The sequence below is a fragment of the Pollachius pollachius genome (assembly GCF_949987615.1).
Source record: "Pollachius pollachius genome assembly, chromosome: 14".
Lineage (NCBI taxonomy): Eukaryota > Metazoa > Chordata > Actinopteri > Gadiformes > Gadidae > Pollachius > Pollachius pollachius.
The window spans coordinates 12,704,063-12,720,747 of record NC_136947.1 but is presented as its reverse complement, the minus strand read 5'-3'; the positions used below and the strand labels follow the sequence as shown (position 1 = coordinate 12,720,747).

The window sequence follows — 16,685 nt, the reverse complement described above, 5'->3', positions numbered from 1 at the left end:
AATGTTATCCATTAGCTATAGTAAAATATCAAACAGTTCATTCATTGTCTCCGCCACTCTCTTTGAGTGACTTTTTGTCAGGTTACGTCCCGTTACCATTTACTGGCCTGGGCAAAGGATGCCCATTAAAACAAATATTCAACAAATCATTTCCCAATGTAATGTTTCACCTGTACTTAAAGTAAACTCACAAGATGAACAAACTATTTATATTAGGGGAGTGTGGGGTATCAGCCAGTGGGTAAGTTGAACGAGCCACTGTATTTAGGCAACTGTACACTTTTGTTGTCATTTAACCATCAATTCAGGAAGCACCCATGTAAGGCTGTGATAGAGAGAAGCACATGGTAAAGTTGCAAGCATGTTTTTTCCACAATAAACAAGTTTTTTGCTTGTCAACGTAAGTATTTAACATCAGGTATAATGACTGCTTTTTCAAAACAAATGTATCTATGCGTGTAAATATGTCATACATGTTGGTGATTTGACAAGTGGTATTTCAATGTTACACAATTGATTTGTTTATTCATATTTTAAACATTGTAGAAAAAGTATCATGCCAAGAAAGAGAGAGAAATGAGATGGAGAGAGTAGCCTCTGATTTGGGTGAAAATCCATCGGAGAAGTGGCAAAATACAGAAATATTGACCGGTTTTATGTTGTTTAAAGTTACCTTAAGCAATTACAGTATATAAGACTATTATTGGAAAAGGAAAATGCATTAAACTTTAAAAATTGTTAAATTTACCCCCAGATGGCTAAACTTAGTGTGGGCCAAGTGTACGGTCTTATTTGTCCTTGCCTAGAGGACAACATGAGTAAAAATTGGCTCATCTTACCCCTCTCCCCTAATTAGAATTGAATTACATTTTCCCCCATTGTAATTTTAAATGTTATTTTTTTAGGTTTCAGCGTTATTTGTTCCTCATGGCTAAAGAATACAGCATTAACTGACATGAGTGAATGACCAATGCCGTTCTCTGAAAAAATTCTGCGTCAGTAGATTGGCCGTCATGAACGAATGCATCACATCACCTATATTGTTGTCAATCTTAGAGCGGACAAAGCAATGCATCATGCTCTCTAAAGTGATCAGCTGAAGCATTGATGAAAGAAACTCAATGTACTCCAGGTACTGAGCAGCTGGGAATTGGATGGTTCCAACTCCCGGGAGATTCCATAATGTAGCATTTGGGTATATTGGATGGGGGCAAGGCTCAGGCTTCATTGGTCGTTTCCTTTCCACCAGTAGGGGCCGCCCTCTAATCTGTGTGGTCCATCCCCCAGAATCCATTAACAAATGTCAACTATCCAACTTCCCTCTCTGCTGTGATAGCAATGTTCAATGCAATGTTATTTATATCTTGAAATATTCATATAATTCAGAAAATTCTGATGGGCCTACCTGTTTCCATTCAGTTTAATTCTAGAAATTAATGTCACAATACATCACAAGTTGTGTATGTGCGACTCCCTGCTTTCAATATTTATTCTAGTATTGTTAAGGGACAGGACGAGGGGACCCAAACACTGGACACAGGGAGGCAGAGACGGAGTGGGATTTATTGGGACATGGGGTAGACAACAAGCTGGGGCTAGGCAAGCGGTAGTCAGGCAGGCGAGGGTTCGGTAACAGGGAGTCAGTCAGGCAGGCGAGGGTTCGGTAACAGGGAGTCAGTCAGGCAGGCAAGGACTCAGCGACAGGCGGGTAGTCAGGCAGGCGAGGGTTCGGCGACAGGCAGGCAGTCAGGCAGGCAAGGACTCGGCGACAGGCGGGTAGTCAGGCAGGGGTTCGGCGACAGGTAGGCTGAGTGACGGACGGAGAACAGGGAAAACGAACTGATCTTGATAAATGCTGGTAGGACCGATACGAACTGGGAAGTTGTAAACGACGAACTGGCGCTGGCTGATTGGAGATCCCCGGCTGCATTAGTGAATGGAGATTGCAGATTGCAGACAGGTGTGTCCGGAGAATGAGGACCAGTGGCGTCAAGTGCCCACTAGATGGGGGTGTTGGACCGTGTAGCAGGACGCGGCGTAACAAGTATAGGGAATGAAAGTATAAATAACGATTCATTAGTTCAATAAAAACTTTGACTTTCGAGTGACCCAGGGATGGCCCAAATAACGGCCTATTCCGTTCTTTGGGACGGAATAGGCTGATGTGTTTTTGTGTTTTTTTGTTCCTTTCATGAATATATTTTGTCTATCAAGATAATCATGACAAATTAATGCCGCTTTAAACGTCCCCCCCCCCCCCCCCCACACTTTACTGATTACTTGATTTTAAAGGTAACTAATTTAGATTACAAGTTGCCTTATTAGTTTCAGCAGCTGCCGACAACACCCCCCTACTGCCTCAAAATAAAAATGACCGGTTTTGCCAATATTCACTTCATGGAAGTCACTAGCGGCGCCAGGATTTTGATTGTGGGTGGGCCTCCAGAAAACTGGATGGGCCAGTTAAAATAAGCCAAAAATAAAAACCGTGTTCCCCTTCATCTCCGTTTCAGCGCTTTTCTGCGGCACTGAGGACAGCGACTCAGTAGCCTACCTGTGTGGCTCTTATCTTGCTGTCCTCAGCTCAGTGCTGAAGCGGACGAAGACATACACCTTATTAAGCCTAACTTCATTTATTTTGACGTTCAATACACAAAAAGACTGAAACTGAATTATATCTTTGGAGGGTCTGTTTCTCTCTCCATTTATTTACCCAGCACGGCGGGCAGGGAACTGTCCAAAATTATTTAACTGTGGGAGCCAGGATGAGAGCTAATAGAAAGCAATAAAAAGTATCTGGCTTTTGTGTTCGGTTTGCTGGCGGGGGTGTGGGGCAGGCCTAGATGAGGTGTTAATGGTTAGATGCTGTGAAAGTTTGAAGCGTTAATATTTAATTAATTAAATGCAATAACGGCTTTAAACATGTGACATGCCTACATTTCTTGGCCTTTTCTTTTCAATGGGCCTGCGTCAACGTCACGCGACTCTCATGGTTGCTATGGTTACATGGCTGCTGATGGTGGATGCGGCTGATGGTGGATGCAGTTGATGGTGGATGCTGCTGATGGTGGATGCTGATGGCGGTGGCTGCTGCAGCTGGTGGCTTGAGCTGGCTGGTGGCAGCAAACACTGCTGCTGCAGGTCGCTGCTGCTTGAGGCGATGGCTGCTTGAGCTGGCTGGTGGTGGTGAAGGATGGTGGTGTCGATTTCTGCTGCTAGTGGTGGTGGCTTGTGCTGGCGACGGCTGTTGGTGGTGGCGACTGCTGGTGGCTGGTGGTGGTGGTGGCGGCGGCGACGACTGCGATTGTTGTTCTTCCTTTCGTCCTGATGCACTTTGCTATCCTTAACCTCAGCCTGATGTATGTGGAGTATTTTCTTTGTTTATTAATAAATTAAAATATTCTTCCCTGTTCCTTCACTTTGTTCTTGTTTTACAAGTTAGATATACACACACACACCTGTTTACATATTTGTTGTTCTTGTTCCACACATGACTAACTTTGTTTTATTTATTGATACCCTCTGGCTCTACTTTGCTGTTCTTGTTCACACTTGCTGTATGTTTGCTTTGTTGTCCTTAGTCATACTTGTTCCCACTTGTTTTTGGTTCCACAAACCTCAGCCTGATATATGTGGAGAGGATTTTTTCTCAAACACTGGGTCCAGCTTTACATGGTGCATCCTCTTTTGCAGCATGCAAATGTTAGAGAGTGTCTTTTCAACACTTGTATATACACAATATTCATTCACCAGAGTGTCAGGTACGCCACCTCATCAAGGTAGGCTTTCTCGTCGTTGTCAGAGATCAGACCCTACTGTGACCAGACCTACCGCTGTTTTGCCATACGTCTGCATTGTTACCCAATTGGGGTGAGGGCTAGGGTTTGCTAACCCTAACCCTAATGTCTGCATACGGCGTACACACATTCCATGCATTATGTAAATACTAGTTGCCGGCGATGGGCCAACCATCTAACACAGCCCGGAACGAAGGGGACGTTATGATGTAGTTACATAGGTCGGAGAAGACGCACCTGTCCAATGGGCGTGTCTTTCACCTGTGTTGCGCTGTGGCATTAGAGTGACAAGCAAAGGGGAGGAGAAAAAGGTTTTAAAAGGCTCGACTGATTTGAGGATTCAAAACTGTTAGGATGGCTGGGCTCAAGGCACAATGGGTGGCAGTGCTACTACTACTGGTGCAGGGTAAGTACCCCTCTCCTTCTTCCTGGGCTACCTGGGTCATACACAGGGCCACGGATAGGATGGTTTGTCCTCAGATTGCACTGGTGTGTGTGTGTGTGTGTGTGTGTGTGTGTGTGTGTGTGTGTGTGTGTGTGTGTGTGTGTGTGTGTGTGTGTGTGTGTGTGTGTGTTGCGATGGTCCCTAAGCACTCCAGCTGCCGTATGGCACTAGGAAGTATATTCGGCGAGGCTACTTTGATCTTTCGCCAGACTCGCTGATTTTGGCGAGTAGTTAGGCCTTTGAAATGTCAGTCTTAGTTTTCTGTAGAAGAAAATACCATCCTAGGGGAAATTGGTGCGGTTTTCGTGACGCTATTACAGTAAGAACGACGGAAAATAGGCTAATGTTGACTCTAAAACCAAGGTCAGCCCACTCTTTTCACATGCCTTCCGCATCAGAGTCAGGTATCCAACGAGAGACGTTAATATTCCCACTCGCTCTCCTTGCTTGCCCGCGATCTAGCATCTATGATCGATTGCTCTTTCTTGGGTCCCCGGATGTTAACACTGAATTTCATTCATTGAATTTTGCAGCTGAATTTGACATGTTGAATTTTGGGACATTAAAAATATTTAAAGGGGACATATTATATCACCAGGTGTGAGTGTGATTAGCCACGGACATGCCCACCTGTGATGTCAGAAGCTGCTCATTTTCAAAACGGCTTGTAATTGCTAATCACACTAGCACCTGATGGTTTAATCTGTCCCGTTTAAGTTTAAATATTTTAACGTTGAATATTTGATTTTGAATTTGTGATCATTGAAAAATAAAGCTGAAAATGATTTGCTGAACATTTAAAGAGTTAAATTCAGAGGCGAAAAACTCAGACACGTTATTTCAATGCATTAATATGCAGTATTTAAAATTCAATGGCTTTTTATTTTCAAAATCCGATGACACAGATATACTTCCAGATAAGGTCTCTGGTCTGGTGGACAGGGAAAGGAGTTGGACAAGGAACTGAACCAGATGAGGAAAAGAACGCGTGTTAATATTCAAAGTGAACATCCTTATTTTTAGAAATATTGTATTTCTAAAAATGGCTTTCGTTTCTAGATATATCTTCTTTAAACATTCAAAATAATAATGAATCATTATAATAACTCATTAGCTGTGAATCAGTGAGCAGGCCTCTGTAAGAGCCCTTCTAGATTTAAGACCACTCAGAGCCAACTCCGGACCAGTCAGGGATTCCCAGGTGCGTGACATGCAAAGTCAATGGTGGAAATACTGAAGGAAGGAGGGAGAGAAGTTTATTTTGGTTGAGTTTCAAAACCTTGCTCACTTCGACTCTTTTCTGATCTCTATCTTTACAACTTCTGAATCTAAATTAAAAATGTCAAATCAAAGGGATGTTTGCATAGGTTGTGCTTTGTTACCAGATGCACAATCTTGGCTTTTATGTGAAGGTAGGCATACCAATTGTGGCAAAAGGACATGAAATCCTATAATGTGAAATCATTTCTTGATCTTTAACTTTTTGGGGCTGAAGGCTGAAAGCACATCACAATCTCCACTATATACTCCAGGAACACCAACCTTAAGTGGAGGGAATGATTGTGTAAAATGCCAGACAAATCATTACGAGGACATTATCTATATACTCTAGATTATTGCCAATTTAATCATTTGACAGTGTGAAATGTATATTAAAGTGTAGCAAAAACAATTGATGAATAACGAAGCAACGAAGAAAATCCTATATAGTAGTAATTATATTGTAAACTAGAACTGCATTCAATATGTATTCACTGAGTCAGACTCTGTCACCTGTGTTAGGAACTCTACCTTGGCCTCTATCTAAAGAGAGCAGCTGGCATTGAGTGTGGTGCTTTGAATTGTCAATGGCTCTTACCACTGAATTTGTGTTAAGATAATTTCCGTTCATAATGGACTAAGCAGAAGTACAATTGTGGAGTGGTGGAAAATCCCTGAATGTTATTTAAAATGTCTTTAGTCTGGCCGCTCATTCCCCATGAACCAGACACGTCACGTACAAACAGTGGAGGTCGGTTTGCAGCAAAATGAACGGCAAAATGGTTACAATTCTGTGTTGAAGTAGATCATATTTTATTTTAACATTGCTTTATGTCCAATTTTTAACCTTTTGGTTTTGGTTTTGGTCATGACTTAAGCCCACATGACAACAATGGAAACAGGTGTGCCGGTTAAACCTGTATGTCAGATTGTGAATGGAGTTGTCAGCACTTCAGTTGGTGTTGCGGGAAACAAGTCCAACCCTACCTACCAGGAACCTTGTTGAGTCTTTAAGGGCTCTCCCTGCTGTAGGACTGAAAGCATGACATACAGATGTCAGATACAGATGCCAACAGCATACCAACAACTGAACGCAGGGAGCACTATACAGTCCCCCGTTGGGTACGTCAGACACCCATTGTGTAGGAAACATGCCAAACAGAGCAGAACCAGATCGGGGGCAGGCTGGGGTGGTGCTGGGTAAGATTCAGCTCAGCACACTTAACTTCTCAGAGCGTGCGCGTGTGAGATAAGAGGTCTTAAATTGACTCACTCAAGTCATGTGGCGCACTGCAGAGTCAAATTGCTGATTGGGTTTTATGCTGGACAATCAACCCGGTCGAGGTTAATGGGGTTTAGGGGGTTAAGGTGGGATTATGGTTAGGTTTAGCGGTTAAGGTTTTGGTTAGGTTTAGGGGCTAATGTTAAAGTTAGGTTTAGGGGTTAAAGTAGGGTTATGGTTAGGTTAAGGGGTTACGGTTGGAATTGTGGGTTATGGCAATGGTTATCGTTAGGTAGAAAGAAATCGGGTTTCCGGGACAGATCGGGCAAAGACATTCACACATGCAGATTTATTCGTTTTTTTTTTTATTTTCCCGTTCCTACTTCCGTCACACCAGGGGAAATTCCCGTCATGCCAGAGCCATGACACGTCAAGAGCTTCTCCAGAGCTATAGCTAGATGCTACTCAAATATGCGCTACCAAGTTGTATGAGTGAGTTTGAGTGGGGCAGGACCCGAGCCGGGGATGCGGCTGGACCTAGAGGTGGAGCAGGACTAGTCCAGCTCCACCCATTGGCTCTGCAGTGAGCAGCCACTCCATCGTCCACCTATCAGTGTACCAGCCTGAGATTGGACCATTAGCTGTCAGCTGAAAGCTCCTGCCTGAAATAGCTACGCCCATTTGTTGAACAACATATCTGTTAAAATGTTATTACTTAGTGACTATATTCTATAACTATTATATTATACTGCAGCTCAGGTTTAATAAAAAAAAAACCTGTCTGGACAAGGTGTCTGCCATGGTGGATGTCCGAAAATCTTTACGTGGCAGTAAACTCACCAATGAATGAACAGACACTACCTCCCAGGGAACAGAAAATTATTATTATAGTTATTATTATGAATGATTCTCTTGTTAAACATTTTCTCTTTTCTTTTTTACAGAGGCATCCTCACAACTAAATGGTAAGAGTTACATTTCAATTATTTATCATTTAAATTGACCATTTATTTATTTTCTCCTAAAGGCTGCCCTCTAGGGGATGATTGATATTTTCTTTTGACTTTGTTTAACTCTTGTACTCTTTTGGTATCATGCAAAGTATACAAATTAAATTTATTTTGAGTATACTGTCAGCATTAAAACTGAAGTGCAGCAGAGAATGTAGGCTTTGTCTTACTCAGAGGCACTGCAGCCACAGAAGTTGATAGGAGCCATTGCTCCTTCTCTGAACCGTCTGAAACTTTTTCAGTGTGTGGTCGGGCTCCTTTAAACTCCAAGATCGTTGGAGGAGTGGATGCTGCTCCGGGCACCTGGCCCTGGCAGGCTAGGGTGGAATCTGTTGTTCTTTGTGGGGGGTCTTTGATCAACAATATGTGGGTGCTGACTGCTGCCCACTGCTTCCCCACGTAAGGTCAATCTTCTACATCCGGCAATAGCCAAAACATGTTCCTCATCTCTGGTTCATCAACAACTCGATGAACATTAATCTTCGATGAGCGAGACTAATGGTGAAGATCCTTCTTGTCGTTTTTATGTTGTTTCTTTTTATGATTAGAAACGACACGAAAGGTGTCACGGTCTTCCTGGGCCATCAGGACCAGGGGGGCACCAACCCCAACGAGGTGTCCCGTACCGTCTCCAGGATCCTCTGCCACCCCGATTACAACAGTGTTACCATAGACAACGACATCTGCCTGCTCCAGCTCTCCTCAAGTGTCACGTTCACAGACTACATCGTGCCCGTCTGCCTGGCCGCGGACGGAAGCACGTTCAACAGCGGCATCATCAACTGGGTCACTGGCTGGGGCACCGCTTCGCTTGGAGGTGGGTCTTCTTCTTTTGGCGTATGTCCTTAGACCAGCTCTGTTGAGGCGAGCCAGTCCAGCTGGCTTGCACGTTTGCCGTTCGGGTGCCGGTGTTTGGGGCGTGTGGCTCAGGTGGTAGAGCGGGTTGGTTTGTAACCGGAAGGTTGATAGTTTGATACCCGGCTCCTCCTAGCGTGTCGAGGTGTCCCTGAGCAAGGCACCTCAACTTAACTGCTCCCGACGAGCTGGCTGTCGCCTTGCATGGTTGACACTGCAGTCGGTGTGGGAATGTGTGCATGAATGGGTGAATGTTAGGCAATATTGTAATTCGCCTTGAGTGGCCACTGGTTAGAAAGGCGCTATATAAATGCAGTCCATTTACCATTTACATTTAATCAGTTAAATGTGTTCCACAGTTTGTAGTGGGTCGCCGCACTCACATTGGGCACTGTCCGACCCACTGGTCGATACGACCATGAATCAAGTCGGTTCACACAGCAGGGGACACATCAGCTGCCTTTTCAAAGTCCTGTTTCATTTTTCCATTCACAGGGTCACCCGCGGACATCCTCCAGGGAGTGGACGTGCCAATAGTGGGCAACAGGGAGTGTAACTGTAACAATGGGGTGGGCACAATCACCAACAACATGATCTGCGCTGGAGTTCCAGCTGGAGGGAAGAGTGTGTGTCGGGTAAATGCTTAAAAAGTAATCGTTTAGAGGAGCTCACTAAAGTAGATTACATTCGATTATTTTGGTTCTGGACAACAAAATGCAGTTAAGCATGCGAAAATAGTGCATGAGGTGAGGGAGGGGTGATCGACATAGTGCGGTAGGCAGTGTAGTCCACGAAAAAGACATTAGTGCAACACAGCAGTAGTGCAAAACAAAACGTACCACTCCATTTAAACATCAGACACACAAAACACAACACCAAAATGAAAGGACCAGGTAATGACTCTAACTTCATGCAATCTAAGATCTTTTGGTAACCCATCGTGGCTTGATTCTCTTCCCCTAAAGGGTGACTGTGGTGGTCCTTTGGTGAGCAAACAGGGTCCACAGTGGGTCCAGTCGGGAGTGGTGAGCTTTAGTAGAGGATGTGCCCTGCCAAATTTCCCTGCAGTATATGCCAGAGTGTCCAAATATCAGCCATGGATCCTCAGTAAGATCACCACCAACCAGCCAGGCTTTGTCGACTTCCGCTCTGCGGGAACCGACAGCGACTCCACTTTCAACTGTGGCGACCCGACGTCTGGCCCCGGCACCACGGCCACCACCGCACGTAAGTGGCCATTTGTCTTGATATGTGAACAATGAGGGCTGTGGATCCTTGGTCTTTGTTGACGCATGTTGCCATGGTACCCTGGTGGGATGCTATAAGTGGAGGAAAATCAATGATTTGGTCATCTATGATAGACTGTTATTCTGACATACCAGAACAATCAATGCCCCTTAAGCAAGTCATTTATATTTTGAAGTGACACATTTTGAATAAATGAAAGAAGGACTACAAAATATACAGAACAAGCCAACAAGAATTTACTGGATTACTTCACTTAACTAAAGCATCAAGTTGCGGGCCGGATTAAACTGGATGGTTTATATTTCATAAACCTTACAATGTTGTTGACTTTGTCCCATCCGACTTCTTTTGCCCACCCCTGATGGTCCCTGGTTCCAGCGTTGAAATGTGGCAGTGCCCCCATGAACACCCGCGACAGTGGGCAGGTGCAGTCTGCCGGTGTGTGGCCCTGGATGGCCAGCTTGCAGATCAACGGTGTGCACATGTGCGGCGGTACCCTGGTGGCTGCGGACGCGGTCTTGAGCGACGCCTCCTGCTTCACCATGTAAGTCTGCTTGTTGTGTCTGTCGTGACGATGAGGCTGTACAACGTTTGTTTTTGTGTGTGTTGCTTTTTGTGTTTTATCCAAGCAAAACCATGTGTTAAGCGACTTAGAACCATTCATTCACACATTCACACATCGACGGCGAGGTCAACCACACAGGGCGACAGCCGGCTCATCGGGAGCAGTCAGTGTTAGGTGTCTTGCTCAGGGGCACCTCGACACTCAGCTAGGAGGAGCCGGGGATCAAATCTATCTGCGCCTGTCGTGTTCTTTTAGAAAAAGTCGCCGAATCAGGATCGCTTTTAGCTCACTTTATTTGGTAAAGATTCGGCATGGTATCTATGAAGCAAAAGGGGAGGAATTGTATATGCACGTTAATGGCGGCTGAGGTTTTTAAAGTGAGGGAGGAAGGACTGCGCGCTTGGTTGCCATTGGCCTGCTTGCACTGATAGTGGCCTATGGTAGCATAAGTATGTGAGTCTCAAGTTGTTGTTTGGGTGGGTGTTTTGGTGAACTACAAAATAGCAGGATGGGATAATTATGTGAATTGATACAAATCCACCGGTGGCAGCATTGTACTTTGAAAGCTGGTGGGCAGCATGAGCATATCTTGGACTACAAAGGCAGAAGGAAAGGCTGCAAAGCCAATTAGTCAAATCCGACCTACTCTTGATTTGTTAAACTAAATAAAAAAATCTGGGCCTATCATTGGGCCTATTTTTGCCCTCAATGACTGAAGCTATTGGTTGAAAATTGGCTAAGTTTATTTTTTGAGCTACAATTGTTTTCAGAAAAAAGACACAAAACCATTTTAAATGCATCATGCTCTAATCATTCACTAACATCCTTTCCACAATATCAAACAGAACGGTCAGAGTAACAAACAATTAAAAGAACAACAAGAACATTATTTCACAACTATTTACATGGGCTATAAGCCTAACATTGTTTGAGGCGAATGTGGATGTTAATGGATGTTTCAGAATACTGGTCATGGGGTTAAGCCAATCAAGATTGAGGGATTTATAGATCAGGTCAACCCTCCTCGCAGGCTCCGCAGCCCCGCCGCGGGCTCCGCAGGCCGGCCGCGGGCTACGGAAACGTCAATATAAGCGAACAGAGCCGCACTGTACCGCAACAAACAGTAGCGCACCGCTCGGTTGAAACGAGGCATTCGACTGAGCGGGTTCGTTGGTTCTCGTGGCTTAGACTTGAGGGGATAACCGCTCCCTCCGGGCTGCTCCACAGCCAGGACTCCTGCTTATTGGTTCATAGCGCAACCAGGGCTTCAGCCTATTCGTGAATGGACGTAGGCGGGATCCAGATCCCTTAGCTAGTCACACCCACTCAGATTGGGACTTTCCTCCTCTCTCCCATTGAACCCCATGTTATTCACCGGCCGCCAACACTTTAGGGGAAATGAATGGGAGTCAATAGAGGCTGAGGGAGGAACGTCCTCCCTAAAGTAATTGTCAATAGGCGATAGGGGGTGCTAATGTCCCTTTACCCAGGGAAACAAACATGCATATGCAAAGGCATTAAAGTAGTCCTATTTAAGGGCATTAATTCATTAAAGTAGTCTGGACAGTCTACATTTTTTATTCTCAACAATGTTCAGGAGGATTTTCCTCCCTCTCTTCACTGCAGAAGCCTCCACTGATGCACGTGTGGAGATACGCTTAGCTGGGCATTTGTGGATGCCCTGCCTGGAGCGTTCTGCCCCCCTGGGCTATGTGTTGTGACTTTAATATTCGGCAGGCTTGGCCTCCGTAATGTGCTCTGATTGGCTAAGCATGGTGCTGAGCTCCCGCCTCCTTGGTACGTGTATGTGCTGGTCCCTTTGGGCTATGTGTGGGCATTGCAACTTGGTTTGTGGCTTGGGGCTGACCTCTTGTTGCTATGTGTGGGAATTATACTTGTTTTTGTGGCCTCGACTGTCTGGGTTTCTCAGACATCTGGCCTGCTTGTATCTCCAGAATTGATGCGTGAATATATGGCTCCTTGCATGGTGCAGCCTCCCTAGGCTCCAAGGACATATGTAGCCTGTTAGCATGAGTGTGTGAATGTATGTCACGCGCCGTAATCCAATTGCATTTGCGATTTTTTTCGACGATATCCTGTTTCAATCGACCGTCGAGCCCTCACCCTCATGGTTTTCTTCTCTTCACTTAGGCAGCCCAACGCCTCTTACTGGAGGGTGGAGTTGGGCCGTCGGAATCTGAACGGCCCCAACTCCTTTACCGTGACCTTGGCGGTGAGATCCATCGTCTTCAGCAATCTCACCGGAGACAACATCGCCGTTCTCACTCTGTCAAGCTCGCCAAGGCTCTCTGACTACATCCAGCCTATCTGTCTGGACACGGGGATGGGCAGCTTCCTGAACAACGCTGACTGTTGGATGGCAGGCTGGGGTTTGGGCCAGGGAGGCGGTGAGGTCCCCCATCCAGAGCGCACCACATATTCGCTCCCTTCGCTGTGTCCCCAACGGACTCCATGATGGGAGCTGTGTCAACCAGGCTTTTTTGTTAAAAAATCGGATCATTGATTGTAGTTATACAAGACTAGCTCTTTGTTTCACGCACTCAGCATGGGTCTGTTAGGGGACAGAATGAGGGGACCCAAACACTTGACACAGGGAGGCGGAGAAGGAGTAAAAGGAGTGGGGTTTATTGGGGCAGGGGTAAATGACAAGCCAGGGCAAGGCAAGAGATGGTCGGACAGGAAAGGGTTTGTTAACCGGCAGGCAGGAAGTCAGGTAGGGGGCGGCGTAACAGGGTCTGTATATTGTCAACAGTTTGGTTGACCATGACTTTCTCTGACCTGACCGCAGCTCAACAAACCCTGCAGGAGTTCAACACCATGTTGGTGGTTTGTAGCAACGTGTCATCATCCAGTGACTACATTTGCACCGAAGCGCTGACTATGAGACGGGTAATGAAAGAACAACAGTTCAGAATCCTCTTGGTTAAGGCCAGGGCTCACAATGCAAAACGTGTGTTCACGTTCATAATCGTACCATAATTGCCTAAGTCAAATTTTAAGGTTTGTCTTCCATTTAGGGTCAAAAATGCCTAAGTCAAATAGATAACTTCGGCAGCTGTTGATTATGGAATGTAGAAAGCACTCTGATTGGCTTAGGATAAAGCCAATGAGACTCAGCAGCAATTCAGCAGTGAATCAGCAGCATTAGGAGAGTGGAGATAGGTTAGATATCACAATTTGGCCAAAATATGACTCTGGCAATTATGCTATGAGCCTCACAATATGTGAGTATTGTGCATGATTTGTCATTTGTACATTAGTATGTTACAGTCGTTTTCAAGCCAGGGTCGGACACATGTTGGTGCTCTGGAGTTGCTCTCTTGGATCCCATCAGCACCTGGGATCCAAGAGGATCCCAGGTGCTGATGGGGATGAAAACGTGTGTTTGGTTTCAGGGTGATGCCGGCAGCCCTCTGATGTGCAAGAGCAACAACTATTGGACCCAAGTGGCCGTGCTTCCCGACGTCATGGGCACCGGCAGCGCGGGAGCCCTGGTGCAGTCAGAAAGAGCCACCAACCGGTCCGTGTTCACCGCCACAGCACGATTCGAGTCGTTCCTGAGGATGACTCTGGGGAACCTCCTGTCGGCCCCCACCACTAATCACGCCTCGGACGCACGCTTCCCCATGGCTTTGTCCCACCTCCTTCTCCTCTCCTCCCTCTACTTCTTCTCCGCGCTGATCTAGAGGCAGCATGGCTTGGAAGGGTTTGACTCCGGTCTATTTTCATGTCGTATGTATCTCAGGGAGGGAAGTATGTGTAGCCTGGCTATTGCCAGACCAAGCTCAATCGTAGATGGCACGTTGGTCTTGGGAGGCTGCTGTCATTTTTTTCAGCACAAGAGGCGTGATCAACAGGCGTAGTTCAAACGACTCTGTACGCAATTGGCTGCTTGCCATCGCTTCCCTGTCGTCATTTTGTTGAACCAGCCAATAGCGAGCCTGGGGGAAAAGCCAGTTTGGTGATTGGCTCCCGAAAAAAGCGACTGGCTCCCTCGAAACCCTGCGGCAGGGTGAATTCTAATCATCGGCATAACTGGGGGTACCCAGTCTAAAGTATGTGATCATTTCAGGAAACAACCGCACAGCGTTTTCTGTTTTGAGTTTGGAGTTTTTATGGACTGTTGGAATTGATGGAGTCTCAGCTTACACATGATATATAGTTTGTGTGGATCAAATTATGTGGAAAAGATTGCTTTTGCTCTGCATGTGAAGGTGCAGAGTTATAAAATACATATCTCTTTTTGATACGCTTCTTATTTTGTTTTGGGTTGAAATGTCTTTAGTTTAGCTAGCAATGGTTTGGAGGGACTAAAACTTGAGAATGTAATAACACTGGGGGTGTCATAATGTTATTTCATATTTCATGTGTTTAAATACCTTTACATGTCTTCACCTTAACACGCCGAAAATTATATTTCAAAGGTTCATTTTATAAATACATTTTGTTAAACAAGATGATCATGACAAATGAATACCGCTGTGAAGGATTTGGAAGTGTGAATGCAATCGATAAAGTATGGGTTAGTGCATACACTTATTTGTGGAGAAGGAACCAAAAAAGTTTGTTTTCCACAAATACACAAATAAGACATAGTATAAGTAATTACATTTGGGTACTTGCTGATACCGAGTACCGATACGAGTACTTAAAGGACAATTTCACCGGTGGAGAGACGTGAATCTGTATTGAAAGTGGGTCATATATGTAGTCTAATAGTAACATAAATTTCTAATTTGGTGACTTCTTGACCGAGAAAATGCAGACGGGACTTTTTGGCGCTTGTGGATTGAAGACAACAACTCCCACAATGCCAATAAGCGTTCACTCCCTGAGGGACGTAACATAACAGCCAATCAGCGTTCACTCCCTGAGGGACGTAACATAACAGCCAATCAGCGTTCACTCCCTGAGGGACTTAACATAACAGCCAATCAGCGTTCACTCCCTGAGGGACGTAACATAACAGCCAATCAGCGGACTCCCTGCAGTCCACAGGGAACTGCAGCATGAAGGAGAAGTGATTGTTGCTGTTTGCGGACTCCCGGAACTCTATATCTAAATAATATAATATTTATATAGGTTTCTATATAATATAATATATAATCTCACGGTCAAAGGCTGTGTGCGCCTCCAGATGATTTTATGAATTAAAGACTGTGTCGGGTTCTCGGACGTCTCTGGTACTTCCACAACAAGTAAAGACTCGTAGTGGGGTTATCTCGGCCAGAGTCCTGCACGGGTTCGGGTACCCAACGTGTGACCCGCACAATTTGGATGAAACGGGTGAAAAAGTTTACTGTGTCGGACACGGGTGCGGGTCGGGTCGGACGCCTCAACAGCGCGGGTCAGTCGCGGGTTTTGCGATTGTGAGCGATGCTGGATATGCAGCACCGGATTCTCCGGTGCTTGATATGTTATTCAGGAGCGGAGGAGTCAACTAAAACCGTCCACAGTGGATGTTTTTTTTTTTTACACAGCAATCTAAAGCACCACTCCAAACACCAGATAGTGTAATTCCCCGGCGTTCCATCTAATGTTTTCCTTTGGGTGCGGGTCGGGCATCGGTATCAATTTATAGCGTGTCTGGTATGTGCGGAATGTAATTCGTGGGTACGGGCGGTTGCGGGTTTGATAAATAAGACCTGTGTATTGATTCTCGGCCATGGTGGAGAAGGATTGGGGGAAGAAACATTGGTTTTGACTCTGACTCTGACTCTCCAGATGTACCGCAACTTTGGATTGATGTGGAAGGACCATAACCGTCTGAGAACCCGACGCAGTCGCTTATTCATAATATCATCCAGAGGCGCACACAGCTTTTGGCTGTGATATTATATATTATATTATAGATGCCTATATATTATATAATTTAGATATAGAGCTCACGGTCCGCCGGAGCTCCTGGAGTGTTCTAGAATATCGTATAGAACCTGTCTAAAAGCTGCGTGCGCCAGATGATATTATGAATAAACGACTGCGTCTCTGGTACTACATCATTAGGCCCTACTTCTTTAGCGCTCGTGTGATCTACCGGTCACACCGGACACACGGTAACGTCAAAATCCATACAGTAGCGCAAAGTCACACCGGTGTCCTCTCTATACCTAGGGCATAAGTTTGTCTCAGCTTTGGTAGGGACACTTCACCGATCTAACCCAAAATCACTACGTAGACTGCATCATTTTATACAAACAATACCATCAGTAGTTCACCCGTCTACGCCATCTTGTTTTTAAGACTCGATAGGTAGATTGACAAA

The 16,685-nt window shown here is 45.3% G+C and overlaps 1 protein-coding gene across 1 annotated transcript; it reads left to right on the top strand.

Annotated features, from left to right (window-relative positions):
- Positions 1–4,151: 4,151 nt before the first annotated feature.
- LOC307085751 (polyserase-2-like) lies at positions 4,152–14,757 on the top strand (the record flags this gene model as incomplete). The annotated part of the gene is made up of 10 exons (XM_079750611.1): positions 4,152–4,203; positions 7,669–7,689; positions 7,977–8,133; positions 8,283–8,551; positions 9,085–9,224; positions 9,555–9,816; positions 10,216–10,381; positions 12,554–12,810; positions 13,212–13,312; positions 13,819–14,757. 10 exons carry the CDS (start codon positions 4,152–4,154, stop codon positions 14,107–14,109), a joined length of 1,716 nt encoding a protein of 571 aa, XP_079606737.1. The 3' UTR covers positions 14,110–14,757.
- Positions 14,758–16,685: the final 1,928 nt, after the last annotated feature.